At 32.7% G+C, this 16,572-nt stretch overlaps 3 protein-coding genes and 1 non-coding gene across 5 annotated transcripts in view; 3 read left to right on the top strand and 1 right to left on the bottom strand.

Moving 5' to 3' along the window:
* Positions 1-16,572, bottom strand: part of LOC145936350 (centromere protein I) — a 232,001-nt gene that overhangs the window by 40,078 nt on the left and 175,351 nt on the right. The gene's annotated exons all lie outside the window — the stretch shown is intronic.
* On the top strand, positions 172-3,005 carry Dnaaf6 (Dynein axonemal assembly factor 6). Its single transcript, XM_083038497.1, has 4 exons — positions 172-241; positions 701-979; positions 2,196-2,404; positions 2,874-3,005. The coding sequence occupies exons 2-4, from the start codon at positions 865-867 to the stop codon at positions 3,003-3,005; spliced, it is 456 nt and encodes a 151-aa protein (XP_082894623.1). The 5' UTR covers positions 172-241; positions 701-864.
* LOC145936352 (serotriflin) overlaps positions 3,406-16,572 on the top strand; it is an 80,517-nt gene continuing 67,350 nt past the window's right edge. The window contains exon 1 of the mRNA XM_083038491.1: positions 3,406-3,517. The gene's annotated coding sequence lies outside the window, so the exon portion shown is untranslated. The remainder of the gene's footprint in view (positions 3,518-16,572) is intronic.
* On the top strand, positions 8,108-8,180 carry Trnat-ugu (transfer RNA threonine (anticodon UGU)). Its single transcript has one exon. It is a non-coding gene; the product is annotated as a tRNA-Thr (tRNA).

The raw sequence follows: 16,572 nt of genomic DNA, 5'->3' as shown, positions 1-16,572 counted from the left end.
AGAGAAATCTGCGATCATATTGGCGTTTTTCGCGGGAAAAAATTCTTACCTTATGGTAAGTGGACAAACATGAAACGTGATTTTATCGGCAGTCAAAAATGACCATGACTACGTAGTTCCGCATAATGACCGTAAGTGGCGGCACGATACTCGTTAAACGTTCCAACGTTTATTTCATGGAAAGTTGCAAGAGCTTCGACTGTGTGCTGTTGCATAAGCGAAGGGTACTTACATTAGACAGGTAAATTTTAAATAATTGATTTGTTTTGAAACTACTAGTTTATTTTGAAAGATAGATTACTCTCACAAGCGAAATAATACATATATATGTATATATATATGTATATATATATGTATTCAAACTCATTGTCGCAAAGGCGGTGCGTAAAATCTCGCGGGATTACTTTTTGCGATATCAAAACGTGCGCGATATATAATGATTCTAATGTTTGTTATCTTTTCTATATTTATTTATTTTCTATATTCATTTATACAATTATAAGTATATGTTTTTCTTCCTCCTCTCTCTCTTTCCCCTTTCCTCTTCTCTCTCTCTCTCTCTCTCTCTCTCTCTCTCTCTCTCTCTCTCTCTCTCTCTCTTTCTCTTATTTCCGACTCCGTGATATGGTGATTGAAATAGAATTCTATAGGAGTTTTATGTTTAATTTAATAATAAACAGTTGTTTTCTCTCTGTTTTAGATTTATTGCGCGCGCGCAATATGTCAATCATTTTTCGGCATCATTTTTTGGTCGAATCACAGTTCAAATTTGACCGCTTTTACCGAGAAACCGCAAATGCGTTGTCATAGCAACGGCAGTTTGTTGATTTCCTCCATAGTGAATTATCTGCCGCGCGTCGCGTCATGGAAGGTTGTTTCAGTCCGAGGGATTTACAGGCGTTACAGAATTTAATCTGCCCGCCCAATGATGATTCCGACGTCGAGGACGATTTACCGCAGGCGGGCGCGAGAAAGTTAGGTAGGTCTACGCTTACAAAACCGATTGATTATGAAAGTAAAGTGAAATTCGTTATTGCAACGCGCCAGCCAATTTCCCCCGAGCAATTTCAAGCTCTGAGGTTGCTTCCGCTGAAAATTTTGTTGCGTTTAATTCAATGTATTGGTCGGGATATTATTATTTCTGGCCGACAGTAAAAAGAGTTACAATTGTGTGCAATATATTAATTGGCGTGCGAATACAATAGCAAACATAATCTGTTATATATAATATAGACTTTTATATACAATAAATATATATAATTTTAGATTTTCTGATCGATTTAAAAACGATTTTTTCTTAACGAAAATATCGAGTTACGAGCGATGGAGAGAAAAAGGCTTTTTGCTAAATATATTTTTTGCAATTAAGTTTATCAAAATTACATTTTTTTTTTTCAATAATTTTAAATTGAATTCACTTTAGCAGAATTTTAATTTAAGGCTTGAAAAGATACATGATGGATAAAAATTGGAAAAAAAGTTATCTCGACAAGTGTTTCTCTCGACATTTTCGTTAACAATAAGAAAAAATCGACTTCAAATTGGCCTGTTATTAAAAGAATATCCAGATATTTTGGGATTACCGTATATTCACGATATTTCAATATTCGACAATTATTCATGGTAATCACGGATCTAAAATTCGCCGATTTGCGAAGAAATCAATGAAAAAATAAAATATAAAATAAAGAGAAAAAAGATTTCTAATATTTTTAATATTTTCACTTTAAATAAATGGATAATTGCAAATTGCAATAGAGAGAGAGAGATAGAGAGAGAGAGAGAAAGAGCGGTGGCATCGAAGATAATACACTCTATTGATTGTATGCAAGTTTTTTTATGCAGTTTTAATTTCTTATTCATAAATCGGTGTCATTACGGATAATAACACTTTATGAAAAAATACACGTAACATAGCAAAATGAAATACAACCTGTTGTATAAATGCTGTCAATAATTAATTCTAATAACATTCGTTGCGCTAAGATGTTATCCGCCACGTAATACATAGTTATAAATCATTATTATATATATCCGTATTGAATTACAATTAAAATAACTTACATTCACGTATATTGCGTTTCAAAATAATAATTCATGTATTATTCGTTATTCTCAAGATAACGTAATCACTACTGCACATTGTACGGGAAATAGAATGACAACTAACAGATCGAATGAAATATTTGTTTAAGGACCGGGTGATATCGACCCCTCGAGCGATTCTCCCCAGGATCTCGCAGAAACAGGACCACATGCGCCGCTTAAAAGCGCCGGCCACGATATTTGGCATCCCTCGGAAGCGCTTGACACTCGAAATGCGCAGGATTATGACCCGAGACAGGTGCCCGAATACGAGATGAAGTTCAAACAAACAGTGACGGCGGAGGATGTTTATCTGGGAGTGAGTTACATGTTCTTTCTTTCTCTACAATATATAGGAACAATATATTTCGAATAAAATTAACTATATTGACCTTAGTAATTTGCATACAGTTTGTATTTTCATTGTAGACTTAACGCAAAAATAGCTATCCTATTCTAACTTTCATTTGTGTAATTATCTATTATTTTTTAACGAGTTTACACATTAATCACATAATATATAAGTTAAATATAAAACAGATAATCAATTTTTACTTCGAATGAGATATGGAACTTGAAAATATTTATATTTGCAATCTAATTTTATGCAGTATAATTTTTTGCGAAAAATACAATTAAAATAGTAAAAATAATCGAACTAGAATGCGATATTATTTCTTCTCAAGTCGAAGCTTTGCTCGAAACGCGAAACACAATTTATTCCGATCGACACATTACGTGTAAATCGCACAGCAATCGACCTTGAAGACGGACGAATTGTTATTTAGATGGGATTTAAAACGCCAAGCACGGCATCCTGCGAATGGCTGTCGGTACTGGTGAAATTGCCCCAGGAAACGCGGGAAAAGGTGGAGCTCTCCGTGGAATCCGAAGCGATCGACGTGCGCAGCCCAAGGTGAGACGGAAAATTTATCGTTGTAAGCTGCACGATAGAAAGAGAGCGAATCTCTCTCACGTCGCGTCGGAGTCCGATTTGGTGTTGACTTTGACAGGCGCGCACGCTTCTACTTTCTTTGACAATTTTACGAGAGGCCGTAAATCTATCTTGCCCGGCGCACGTAAAACTAACTAAAATCTACGGCACACGGTACGATTTTTCGTACTGGATTTGATGAGATTTAGTAAGATATTAGAAATGCTGCATTCTGATTGGTGCATTTTTAGTATGTTACTAAATATTATCAGATCCAGTACGAAAAATCGTACCGTGTGCCGTAGGCTTAAGTCACAATTCTACCAGATATCGGCTGCACTTACTGACACCGCATCCGGTGGATCCCAACGCGTCCTCCGCCAAGTGGCACAATGACACTTCCACCCTGGAGATCACCTTGAAGCTCGCGCGCGAACTGGATGACGTAAACTTTTGATTCCGGATTGTCACTGGATCTCGTCGGTTCGACCTATCAAAGTAAGTTAACACGACTTTATTATCCTGAAGGATACTTTAAATTGAGTGATTAAATTTTGATGAGAGACGGATTCTGTTCTAACACGCGAGTTTGAAATAAACTCCTTAGCGCAAATACATTGCTGCTCGTGACAGACAATCCTTTTAATCTCTTCCAATCTCTCTTTACATTTTCCGCAATATATATGCTATTATTTATTTCTTATTAAATTATATATATATTTATTCATTATTAAAATATATAAAATTAAAATGTGTCTAAACTAAACTTATCTTGATATCAACGGAGAGACTTTCTCTCTCTCTCTTATTTGTTTCTATGTCTGACGATGCTTAATTTTGCGAGACGTTTTTTTTTTCAATTGTCTCCAATTAAAAAATATTCGTATCTTGATATATGTATATCAGCAAATGTGAATTCAAAATATCTTGAAACGTATTCTGAAATTTTTATTCTAAATTTCTTTTAAATCGTGAAAAATATAAAAAGTTTAAAGTGCAAGTACGAAGGTAAGTCAAAAAGTAAAGGGACAAATAAAGAAAAACATTTATTTTAACCTATGTGGAAAATTTACATATCATTTTTCGACATAATCCCCACCAACATCGATACATTTAATCCACTACTTAATAAGCTTCTGTATTTCATCCTGGAAGAAAGATTTGGGTTGGATGCGTAGCCAGTTATGCACCACTGCAATGACCTTCTCATCCGAAGAAAAATTTTTTCCTCGTAGTGCTTCTTTTAATAAACCGAAAAGATGAAAAGAAAAAAGAAAAGAAATACTACGAGAAAAAAAATTTTCTTTGGATGAGAAGGTCATTGCAGTGGTGCATAACTGGCTACGCATCCAACCCAAATCTTTTTTCCAGGATGAAATACAGAAGCTTATTGTGGATCAAATGTATCGATGTTGGTGGGGATTATGTCGAAAAATGATATGTAAATTTTCCACATAGGTTAAAATAAATGTGTTTTTCTTTATTTGTCCCTTTACTTTTTTATTTACCTTCGTATATATACGCGAGTATAAATTTTCTAAATAAATAGTGCTGTCGTAAATATGTACAGCTGTTATAAAAATATACACAGCTAAATTATTTTCGTTTAACACGCGAGTCCTGTTATATGAGCGCGTTTTATAACGCATGCAAGATAGAAAGAGAGAGAAAGAGAGACGAGATCTCCGGTTTATTATCGAGAGATAGTTTATCATATAAAATCCCGTTACATCCTGATAGATTTTTCTTGCAATCTCGCGCCACATGGTAGCGAGTAATCGACAACAAAATTGTATTTGCATTTCGTGTAATGCCGCGTCCTTGATTACGCCACGCTCGTGCGCTCGTTACGCGATGTTAATTTCCCTGCAAATGGCAAATTGCGTCTACAATCGTCGCGGATCGTTCATCATGCGCCGGCAATTATATCGTCGTGCAAGAAAAGCGACAGTAATATTGAATATGCATCAGAATATGGATAAATAACTAAATAGGATCGGACCCCGATCACGTTGTAAGATAATGTTGTTTGTATTAATAATACTTGACGAGGGATATACATTTATTCTTGAGGTCTGATAGTGAAGCTATTTTAAAGAGTCGCGTGACGGAAGAGAGAATATGCTTTGCAATTTATTTTTAGTTTTCTCAGGAAGACGGAAAAATTTTAATTATATTCTGTACCCTGATTTTTATTCTAGGGTGGGTGAAAAATGCTATTTGCATGTAATGCTTGTCGATCACAATTAATCAGTTAAGGCTCCTGGCTCCTAGCCGACCATGTCGAAATCGTGACGTCAGAGGCGAGAAAACACACGCTAAAATTTCTTAGATGCCATTTCGAAATAAAAAAATATTTCGATGAAACAGCACTTCAGATGGCTCTAGCACATTCTTAAAAAACCCCGAAAACTATCCTTTCCCCTTTATAATCAATCAACAGCTGTAAAATGTAATATTATGAAGCCCAGTCCGTCTGGTCTTTGCACATGCGCAGTCATTCCGAATGTCAAAGTCTGATATCTCGATCATTTTACAGATGTTGATTGATTATAAAATTTTCGGGGGTTTTTAAGAGTGTGCTAAAGCCATCTGAAGTGCTGTTTAATCGAAATATCTTTTCATTAAAAAATGGCATCTAAGAATTTTCAGCGTGTGCTTTCTCGCCTCTGACGTCACAATACAATATGGCCGCGGTGAGCACCCAGGAGCCTTAATAGAATCAGATAAAACGTGTATACATTTTCTTTTTTTCCGAATATATCTATAAAATTACACTTTTAACAATCGAATTGTTTGCGCTCACATTTCAGTTTGAAGTGTTTGTTTTTTATAAACGAAAATTTGTAACGAGAAATCGGTATACGTGGTTGAGAAAACAGTAATAGTGCGCGTGAAAGCAAATATCTTGGTAGTAAATTCGATTATTGATTTCCTGGGCATACTGCGAATATATGTTTGTTTTTTTTATCGATTTTCGCGATACGCGCTACATGTTACATATTACGTTGCAATATTAAACATTATGAATTGCAAGTTATACTATACATTTGATACAATATACGTTGATGACGAATAGATTTGTCTGTTATCTGCTCGTGCTCGTGACAACAGTGATAAGAGATACTTTGACAAGCTTCGAGCTTCGAAACGTAAAGCTTTGCAGTCAAAGCGCAGGATTACTCAAACGAGAACGTAATACGTGCTTTATAACGTGAGGCAAACGAACATTTTCCCACGGCTTTTTCTGTTAAGAGCATTTTGTTTCACCTTTTATCTCTTCCCCTTTTCTCGTGAAACATAAATCCACAGAATGAGTCAAAATAATCGCGCTTTTTTATTGCGTTGTTTTTTTTTTTTTATGAAATATATCGTTATATAGTGCTTGATATGAAATTAGCTCTGTTCTCGCGAGTCGACAAACGGCACGATCCGCTCCTAATTAGCCTTGTCAGAACTTAATTAGTCCTTGATCATAGTTCGTTAGCTTCTTGCCTTCGCTTTAATTTCCGGCGACTAAAGTTTTTAATTTCGAAACTGCGAATTTAGTTAGTCATTATTATCGAATAATATATTCCATCTTTTTTTTTGCAAAGAGAATTCTCCGATAGGAATGTTGTTTTTCTGCGTGTAAAAAATTGCAGCGCAATCAGAAATTATCTTGAGAATTGAGCGCATTTTTTGTTTGCGTCTAAAAACTTCTTCTCTTCTGCAAGAAAGAATACGATTTTTTTTACCGCATTTCGAGTGAAAGTTTTGCAAATTTTTGCAAATAACGTTTAATACAGTAACAATATTTAATAATAATAATAATAATATAACAACAATGAAGAGATTTTTTTCAAATTTTATCCCGACAAGACTGACATAAAGTTTTACTTTATTCTTGTCTTAAAGTTTACACGAGCATTGTAAAATCGGTGTAAAATACGAGCAACAATTTTATAAGCGTGAACAAACTTTTCTATTATGCTAGCCACCGTGTAAAGATGTGTTTACTTAGGCTAAGGGAAAGGTTACAACAGCTCATTTACATGGAATCGGTTGCATTATGACAGACTGGATATGACGTTCTTCATAGACTTCCTCTGCTACTCTTTGGGTAGCTACGGGTTATTTGGCTCGCAAAAAATGAGGGATGGGAGTTATTTTTCATGTGAGCGCAGTTGCACTGCGTATTTTTTTTATTAATATCCAAATAAAACCTTTTTTTTTGCTAATAGTATAGAAAGTGTATAGGCAATTTTGATATGCTCTCTCATCTCAATTATACATGTAATATGGAATTTTTTGTGTCGTTATTACTATCTTTTTTGCGCCATTATTATGATTAAAAAATAGTAAATTGAATATTTATCAAATTGAAAAAAATTGCAATTGCCAGGTATGTATTTAGTAACAAAATGCGATATCTCAGATTTGAGGTCTTGTAGTACAAATACGAAGTATTATATAAAGTAAAATACATAACATATAAAGCACCAACATGCAAATGCATACATGCAATATATACAATTAGATCATTACGAATATGCACTATTAAATATTTAATATTTAATCAATGACGAGTCATTAATAAAAAGTCATTAATCAAAGGCATTGAAAAAGTCATTAAAAGACACATTAAATTTTTTAAAAGAATTTTTAATTAAATTTTAATTAAATTTAATTTTTTAAATAAATTTTTTAAACATAAATTTTAAAATAAATTTTAAATAAATAATTTTCTTTGTCGTGATATATTTTTCATTCCTTGAAACAAACAACTTAAAAATTATTCATATTGTTTTAATATTAATATATAATTCCTATGTATGCTTTTATTTATTAAAAAAGATTTAAAAGACAAAAAAATTTTCAATTTAAATTTATAAAAAGTAGTGGAAAAATAGCAATATATGTGTTTCATCTTCCTTTCAAATACTTTTTTATATGACATTTTTCTTTATTTCTTTAAATTTAAATATTCTATGATATTAAATAAAAAAAAAAGCATTTATATGTTGCAATTAAAACAATATTTTCATTTAATCCATTAAATATGATTAATTCAGTATTACTTTTAGTATATTGGAGGAGACGACAGAAGCCTCCATAGCTCAGGGGTTAGAGCACTGGTCTTGTAAACCAGGGGTCGAGAGTTCAAATCTCTCTGGGGGCAAATTTTTTTTAAGTATATATTTGCATTTTTAATTTTATTTTTCAATACAACTACTTGCAATATCATAAATTTTCATATATATATATATTTATAAAAGAGTTTTATTATATGATGTGTCACATTAAAAATCATTAATTTAATATTATTAATTTGATATTTAATATAATATCATAAAGAGTTATCATAAATTTAATATACTTATATATGTATATACACATATATATATTAAAATGATAATTCTTTATGATATTATATTAAATATTAAATTAATAATATTAAATTTATGATTTTTAATGTAATACATTATCATATAATAAAACTCTTTTTTTATATATTATATATATTACTCTTTTATATTAAAATTCTTCTGCAATCTAAAGACTTAAATTTTTTTGTAATTAAAATATATTTTTTACACGATTAACGCAATTTCTGTGGAGTTTAATTAAAGAGAGAGGAGTTCGTTTCTAATCCGTTAGTCAGTTCATAAAACAGAGTTTCTCTATCGACTTAAGGAATTGCCACGCGGTGTCGACGTCAACGCTTATTAAGAAACTTTATCCTGTTCACTTCCGTGAGTTATATCGTTTGCGTAGTAGTGTTTTAGTATATACGCACATATATGAACAGAATGTATTAGAGGTTGCGAGAGAGTATCTTTCTTCAGTTACAGATTCTCTATTCTTTGATTGTCTCCCCGCACACACTTGTAAATATATTTATAATTTCTTAGCAAAATTATTTTAATTATTTTTTTGCAGTTATTTACAAAATAATAAAATTTAATTTAATAAATTAAAATTTACAATTATATATATATATAACAAAAGTTTATTTTTGTATTAGAGAAATTCCTAAATAACTTTTAATAAAATCTTACTTAGAAATCTGAATATCAAAATAATTCATGTTTAAAATCACATCAAAAAATTGCGATGAATGATGATCGTTAATCAAATTTCTTTGCTAAGAAAATCCTTTTTGCTAAAATTATCGAGATACTTATAATTTAGAAGAATCACGCGAATATTGATATATTCAAAATTTAAATAAGATAATATAAGGTTCTCAATAAAATATTATAAATCCTAAGTAATTCTGGGCAAATAAGAACCGGTGCCGGATGGAAGGTGCTTTATAAACATTTCTAATAGTGAAATTTTCTTCTTTATTTTAAACGTTTCGGTCCTAGGAATTGGACCATCTTCAGTACACTGGTACACTCAGTAAGGTTGACAAATATAGTTATTTGATTGATACAATTTTAGAAAAGAACAACGTATAATTCAATACTCACAAACGCAGTTGACAAAGACGATGTATTGTCAGTATTGAGACAAGCTTATCATGCTTGTCGACGTTTGTTAACGACTAAGAATATTGGTATATTCTTTAGATATATAAGGAGAGTTATGATTTGATCGGCTCTCTGCGGAGTTTATAAGGGGTATTATACTTTCCGAAAGTTTCTCAATTTAACAACAAGCTATTGCGGCTATCGAGCTCGTCGAGTGTCTTTCTGTCAATATGTACAAACGGTATATAGCGCGGTATTGTTCTAGAACCTAGAATTTGCATAAGATTGTTGTGACAAGTTTTCACACGAATGTTGTAAACTCTTCTTATATTTCAGAAAGATAGCGAGACTCTCAAGTGGATTAAATTCTTTTTAATTAATCAGTTTTTATACGATACAATAAAACGTTGTCTTCGGTGGATAAATTTTTTCCTACAATTGTAGAAATTATAATAACGAATTTACATTGATAATAACCTTTTGTTCGCTTCGCCATTCAGCCGGGAATTTTACAAAGGGGAAAAATTAAAGAAGCGGACCAAGAGTGCATTATATGGCTCCGTATGCAGTTATAGATTCACGTCTTTCCGTGATATATTCCCAAGATGCGTCGGGACTGGCGTATTGCATTCGGGCCGATTATTTTTCCATTTCCGTCGCGGGCAACGTTAACCCATTCTCTTGCGTCTCCGTCCGGGATATCGCGCATTCAAGAAACGGAAGGAGAGAAAGGGAGGAAGCCATAATGGCCCTTGCCTCTTTCCTCCCCCGAAACGCCATTCCGAAAAATTTCAACGGACCCCGTACACGTAGAGCTTTCGCAATAGCTGTCTGTATATGCACCGCCGTATGGAACGCACTCGGCTAGGAACGAAATTGAAAAGCCCATAAGCCTGCCGAGTGTGTACTGGGTGAGCCGACGCGATATCCGGATATTCGCGCCGATATCGAAGGCGGAATTTATATCGGCGCCGTAAGATGAGACGGAAACGGGGAAAAAACTCGCTCTGTAACGGACTGCGCTTTATTTATTTTTTCGCGAGGGAAATATAACGCACTGCATCCTCGTTGCAGTCGTCTTCATGTCTGATCAAAATTTTGGGAGCCCTTGTATTTTGAACTAACTTTTCGGGACTCTCAATGCTGCGAATTTTACGAATTTTTGCAAGACATACTTTTCACACCTTATTAGAGACTAATAATATTTAATTAATTTTTCCAAGTCATTTTTTCTGTTTGAACAACAAATAAAATGATTGAAACGCAAAAAAGCAAAGAGAATATTTTTAGATATACATATATTGAAACTCTTGGCCCCCTTTGTTGCAGCTATATTGCATATGCATGTCAGGTTGAGAAATTATTTGATTTTTTTTTCGTGCGTCATATGTCGAAATAAATTAGTTTTTTTGTCACCGCGCACTATTCGTGCTTGATCGAATAGATTGGTAAAATGTAGCAGAGATTCTGTTCCCTTCCAATGACAAATGGCAGGAAAATTTCATCTACACATGTCTTACGTTCCTATGCGAAACGGACAGTTGATTAAGATTTATTGCTACCTATTAATTCATAGACCGAGAAAATGGAGAGAGTACATTTCACTGGCCGAATACGAGATACATATGGCGCGTAGGAGGAAGGTTATTTATTTCGACATACACTGCAAAAATAAATCGCGTATATTTTTTTTCTCGTGTCTGTGACGTTATAAACCAAGCCTGATTGCAATGATAGGTCAGCAGCCTCAGGTGTTAAATATTAGTTGCAATGCGTAAACATGCATTTTACATTTTTTGAATTAGGTGTTTGTCATTATAAAAGGATCGAGGACCTATATTTTACTATACAATTTATGCATTATTATGTGAAAACAAATGTGAAAAAATTTTTCGTATTTTGCAATTATTTTACATATTTGCACTCTAATATTCTTCAGAAAATTATTTTTTATTAATCATATTTAAAAAATGTAAAACATTTGAACTGAAATGGTAAAAGTTTATAGTACTTTGAAGATAGATACATAATATAATTATAATATCAAGCTTAAATTCGGAAATAATATCTTGCATGTTTGACGAAAAGGATATTGGAGTACTTAAGATACATGTTTTGTTAACATTTAATTAACACGAAACAAGCAGTGTTTCATTTTAATTTCAAATACGAAGTTGCAGAATACCTTAATGCCAAATGTAAATAAGTAGTCGCAGAATGCAAATCAAGGATAAAGAGAAGAAGAGCTGGACAAAAGTTAGTTAGAATATCAGTCTGATCCTTTCCTCTACGTCAGAATAAATTGAATATTATGAATAAACCGCACTCGTGCGCCGAGTATCGTTAGATTTATTGTAGATAAAAGTATTAATATATTGGCTTTTTAAATGAAATATCTGAAAGTAGAATTGTAAATTATATTTTCGCGATTGTGAAATGAGAAGAGCGCAGTAATATGATTTAATTATAAAACAAAATAAACATAATAAATGTGTTCGGTTATCGATTAGAAAAAATATATTATTAAAATATTTTAGATTTGCAAAATTGATAACATCTCTAATACATATAACATAAACTTAAAAATGTTTTCTCTCTCTTCTTCTCTTTTTTCAAGTCAGATCTATATGTTTTTTCGCAATTGAAACACATCTTTCAGAAAATAAAATTTTCAAAATTCATGTTTTTACTGCAAAAAATTTAAAAATAGGTATAAGTTTTTACAATTTTGCATACACAGTTTATATTTGCATACAATGTTGCGTTATACAATAATTTGTAACCTTGGATTCTGCATGCTGGTAGTCGGTACGCTATATTCTCGCAATCTTAATTAACGGGTCTTCATCTTCAATTTCCTTATTATATCTTAGATCAAAGATAACTTCAAATGAAGATTGTGCAATGCATCCCATTTAATGCCGCATGGAATGCACTTAGACTTCATCATCTGCGTCTCGAGGCTGATATTTTGCTTCCGTTCTTTTCCTCTATAATTACATCTTAATCTCTGCACTCTTGTATAATCTTCTAATTTAAAGAATCGGTTTTAACTTGAGAGAATCTGTAATTAAAGGGATGTACAATTTCCGTATTTGGTAAGAGAGGTTCGCATTAATAAGCTCCGTGTTATTTAAAGATATAAAAGAAATGTAAAATTTTTCGAAATTTTAATTACGGTCGCACAGGTTTTTCACGCTTGCAAGATTGAGAGAAATCGGCGAGGATTCGAGATCCTCGGATCGGGATCGCGCGTGCGGAACAATTTTTATCTCCGGATGGTGCATTAGGTTCGAACGAGGGGCGTTTGTTGATTTTCCTGAATCGTCGAAAACGACGATTTGTCCGCAAACATTTGGTTTCCCGAAGCTCGGCCCTCGCGCGTATCCGAGGTACTGTCCGCATTTTTCCTTCGTCGTCATTCTATTCTCGTCGCTAGGTTCCTCTCGAAAACGATCAAGTTAAATAATTTTGTCAAAATACGTATATGTACACGTAATAATTAAATGCGAGAGAAATTAGGCAAGGAAAATTAAGGATTTTGTACATTAAGCGACTTATTTTCATGTTTTTTTTTTTTTTTTATATAAAACACAGAAAACTGTTAAGAGAACATATGTATTTCATTTTGCGTTTGATTCTATTTTATTCCGAAAACTACGGTTGAACTAAACTTTTATTCAGAATAAATTGATGAAAATTCAGAACTAGGCTTGTCGGATATATAATGATGAAATATTAAAGTTTAAATGAAATGTTTTGATCAAAATTTAATAGATTTTTAACAATTTTGTAATATGAATTATTTTATTTTAAATAATTTGCATTTTCACCTTTATGCTTTTCAAGGATATATGTGGACTTATTTATAATATTGTAAAAATAAATATTGTTTTTACAACACATGTTCTATATAAAAATTTGATCTGAAAATAACAACAATTTAATCTCTTATTGAAAATGATTTAGACAAACAAAGAAAACGAAATCATGATGACTTTTCAATTATTTTAAGCAATCGCTGATATCACAGTATTATATATCAGATAGATAAATGTAAAAAAAATGAGACTTCTAGTTTAATGAAAAAAAAAACAAAGTTTGCGTATCTGTTTTTTCTAACTTTTTTGTTAATTTTACGAGTGTATTTTTTCGGAACACCCTGTGTTGCCGAAGGATACGAATATCGAATTGGGGGACGAAGTTCTGTTCTATGGTTACTTTGACACGAAGTAACGTAATGTGGTTTCGCGAGGATGCGTTTGCCTTCTTGGCCCAGTTTGCCGGAGAATATAAAGGTACTTGTGCAGCGCGTTGCTACTGATACACGGCAGGAAATTGCAGCGAGCTTCGATATATACGGTGTCATTTATAACCGGGGAATACCGGGGCGTCGAAGCCGCGACGGTTAACTCGTCGCGACGCGGTTTAATGACCGGTCTGGGGCACTTCATTTCCGCACTTCAATTTCTACTCGAACTCAAGTGCAACGCGAGAACGATATTATGATAAATTGTATTCCAATTGTGTATCATTGAACTCGAGAACCGAACACAAGTCCTCCTTCATTGGTTTTGGGAAAATTATCTTTTATGTATTAATAATCGAAATAAGCTAACTCTATTTTTTTTTTAATTGTATATATTAATCAAGCATCAAAGGTTTTTTAATATTTCTTTTGAAATATAATATAAATATTTCGATATATAAATATTTCGATATTTCGATATAATATATTATTTCGAAGCTTTTAGATATTTTTATGAAAAATTATTTATAATGTACGAAAAAAATTATAGATATGTACTTTGTCTCTTTATATTTATTTTATAATTAATCAATATTTTTTTGTTTAAAAATACACATACGCAGGAAATTAGTTGATATTTTTATTTCTGACATGTACAGCTTTTGTCATTGAGGTTTGAAATTTTCCAATATTTATAAATTAAAAATTGGAAAATAATGGCTTTGTTATCTCTGATTAAATGCACTATATTTTTATGCTTTAAGGGATTATACATTAATTTGAAATAATGATTTATTTTATATTGTATATTTTATTTACGCTATAAATTTTCCTCTCGGTGATTTAAATCTCATATGTAGCTATAGCACGATAAAGGGATCGGTTTTTGTACGAACGCAGCATATAGTGTAGGTCATTTACGTGCGTGTGTGTGTGTGTGCGAAATAATTTTTTGTTGCATATTTTTATGAAGTTTAATGAATCAATATTTTTTGTACATTGCATAATATATTATTTTCATACGCAATATATATTTCGAAAAAAAAAGTTTTAATCACATGAAGTAAATTGATCAATTTTTGTATAGCCTCGCTCTGTATATTCCGTGTGTATATATACTATATATATGTGTGCTTGTGTGTGTGTGAGATTTTGAGAAAAAAAAAAAAAAAAGAATTGCCCACACAGTTTAGGATCCAATAAAATAAACTCAACTACACGCGACAGAAACTTGGTAAAACTCACGAAATAGTTCTGACTCACGACTCTCTCGCGAAATTTTGTCAATAAGGCAAATGTTCCTCCAAGGATTAAGTAACTCACGGAATTAACGTCGACGGCGTTGCGCAGGAGCGCGAAAAAAGCTCAACAGGGGAGGGGGGTTGAAAAAGTTTCGCTCCCCCAGAGAGATTTGCACTCTCGACCTCTGGTTTACAAGACCAGTGCTTTAACCCCTGAGCTATGAAGGTATTTGGCATTCTTTTTTTGTTGTTTTTTTCGTTCTTTGTTTTTTAATGTACTCTTCTAAAGGGTGTCTCTGAAATCGAATATATTTATAAAAAAAAGATTAACACAATTTTTTAAATCTTTGAAATATCTTACATGAGCAAGGTATTTGAGAAATATACAAATTAATAGTAAAACACTCATTGATAATTTGTAATTAAAATTTTCTTCTTTTTAAATATTTAATTTTGAATGAAATTTGATTAGAGAAAACTATTAATATACTCCATAATGATTATAAATTTTGTTTGTCATACGAAATCTTATTCTAGTTTAAACTATGTAAATGTGTAGGTAATTGAGAAATAATTATTATTAATTATTGTGTTAATATGTGAAAATATTAGAGATCATAGCATGGATAAGTATGAGGATTGAAGTTATTCATAAAAATTGCGCGTCGCACAATCGAAATTTTCTCGAGTACGCACCGTTGCGTCGCAACCTAATTTATCTCTAACCCTTTCGATTAAATGGCGCGTAAAATTCCGCGACGGAATCCTTGAAGAACTATACCGGCATCTCAATGGACCATTGTGTATCCGTCCCTCGCTTTTAGAAACAAGCACGCTGGGAAAACGCGCCGAGTTGTATTTTTTTCTTTTCTTCTTCCACGTAGAATAACAACTCTACGCGGTAGATACTAGTTAACTTTTATCTCCCAACGTGTAGAGTTACACAATGAGTTTTCTCCTTAACTTTTTTTCGCTGGTTCTTCTCTTTCAGCCTTTTTGCATCCGCCTTTTATACGTCGTTCTTTATAATCCGATACTCAAGCAACGCACGCGTATCGTTGACGTCATCTTTTTCTCAAACCCTACTTTTCTAAAAAGTACCAAAGCTATAGTAGCTGTAATTATTCATTACTTCTTTGGTAACGATCAAATCTATGTTAATGCTGTACGATACGTTTTAAACTCGGGAATTTGATATTTCGTTGATAATTTTTTTTAACGTAGGAAACAAAGAAGATTTTCGGAAATCGAGCAAACTCTTTAGAAACATTATGTATATTTTGAATCTTTTTATTTCTCCGTTAACGATTTACAATGTCAGCTTGAAAAATGTGAACATGTTAGCCGAAGTGCCACATGGTACCGGTGCTCATATTGGGCAAACGATGCCAGGCCTTAAAAGTTAATTGCAACGATAGTCAGGTAAAGCGGCAGATGTCTCGGATGTGCGATTTTCCTTGCCGAGATCGGAGAAGGGGGCGGGAGGACTTGGGCAATTTCAGCAGGAATCATGGGAGTTGGGTGAAGTCCTCTAATGTGCCTGTAGGATTTTGTCTCATCGCGAAAGAAGGGAAGGGAATCCACCGATATTCACCCTCGGCCGAA

Source organism: Prenolepis imparis, unplaced genomic scaffold (assembly GCF_030444845.1).
Source record: "Prenolepis imparis isolate NDT839.2.m4 unplaced genomic scaffold, iyPreImpa1.0 SCAF_5, whole genome shotgun sequence".
NCBI classification, from domain to species: Eukaryota; Metazoa; Arthropoda; class Insecta; order Hymenoptera; family Formicidae; genus Prenolepis; species Prenolepis imparis.
Note: the sequence above shows the minus strand (reverse complement) of the source record. Positions and strands in the feature narration are given on the sequence as shown.

What these genes read in the sequence shown, in the direction of transcription:
- Dnaaf6 (XM_083038497.1), top strand. Translation starts at nt 865, where the DNA reads ATGGAAGGTTGTTTCAGTCCGAGGGATTTACAGGCGTTACAGAATTTA. An exon ending in GGCGGGCGCGAGAAAGTTAG is followed by an intron (nt 980 to 2,195) that starts GTAGGTCTACGC and finishes TATTTGTTTAAG; the next exon opens with GACCGGGTGATATCGACCCC. An exon ending in CGGAGGATGTTTATCTGGGA is followed by an intron (nt 2,405 to 2,873) that starts GTGAGTTACATG and finishes ATTGTTATTTAG; the next exon opens with ATGGGATTTAAAACGCCAAG.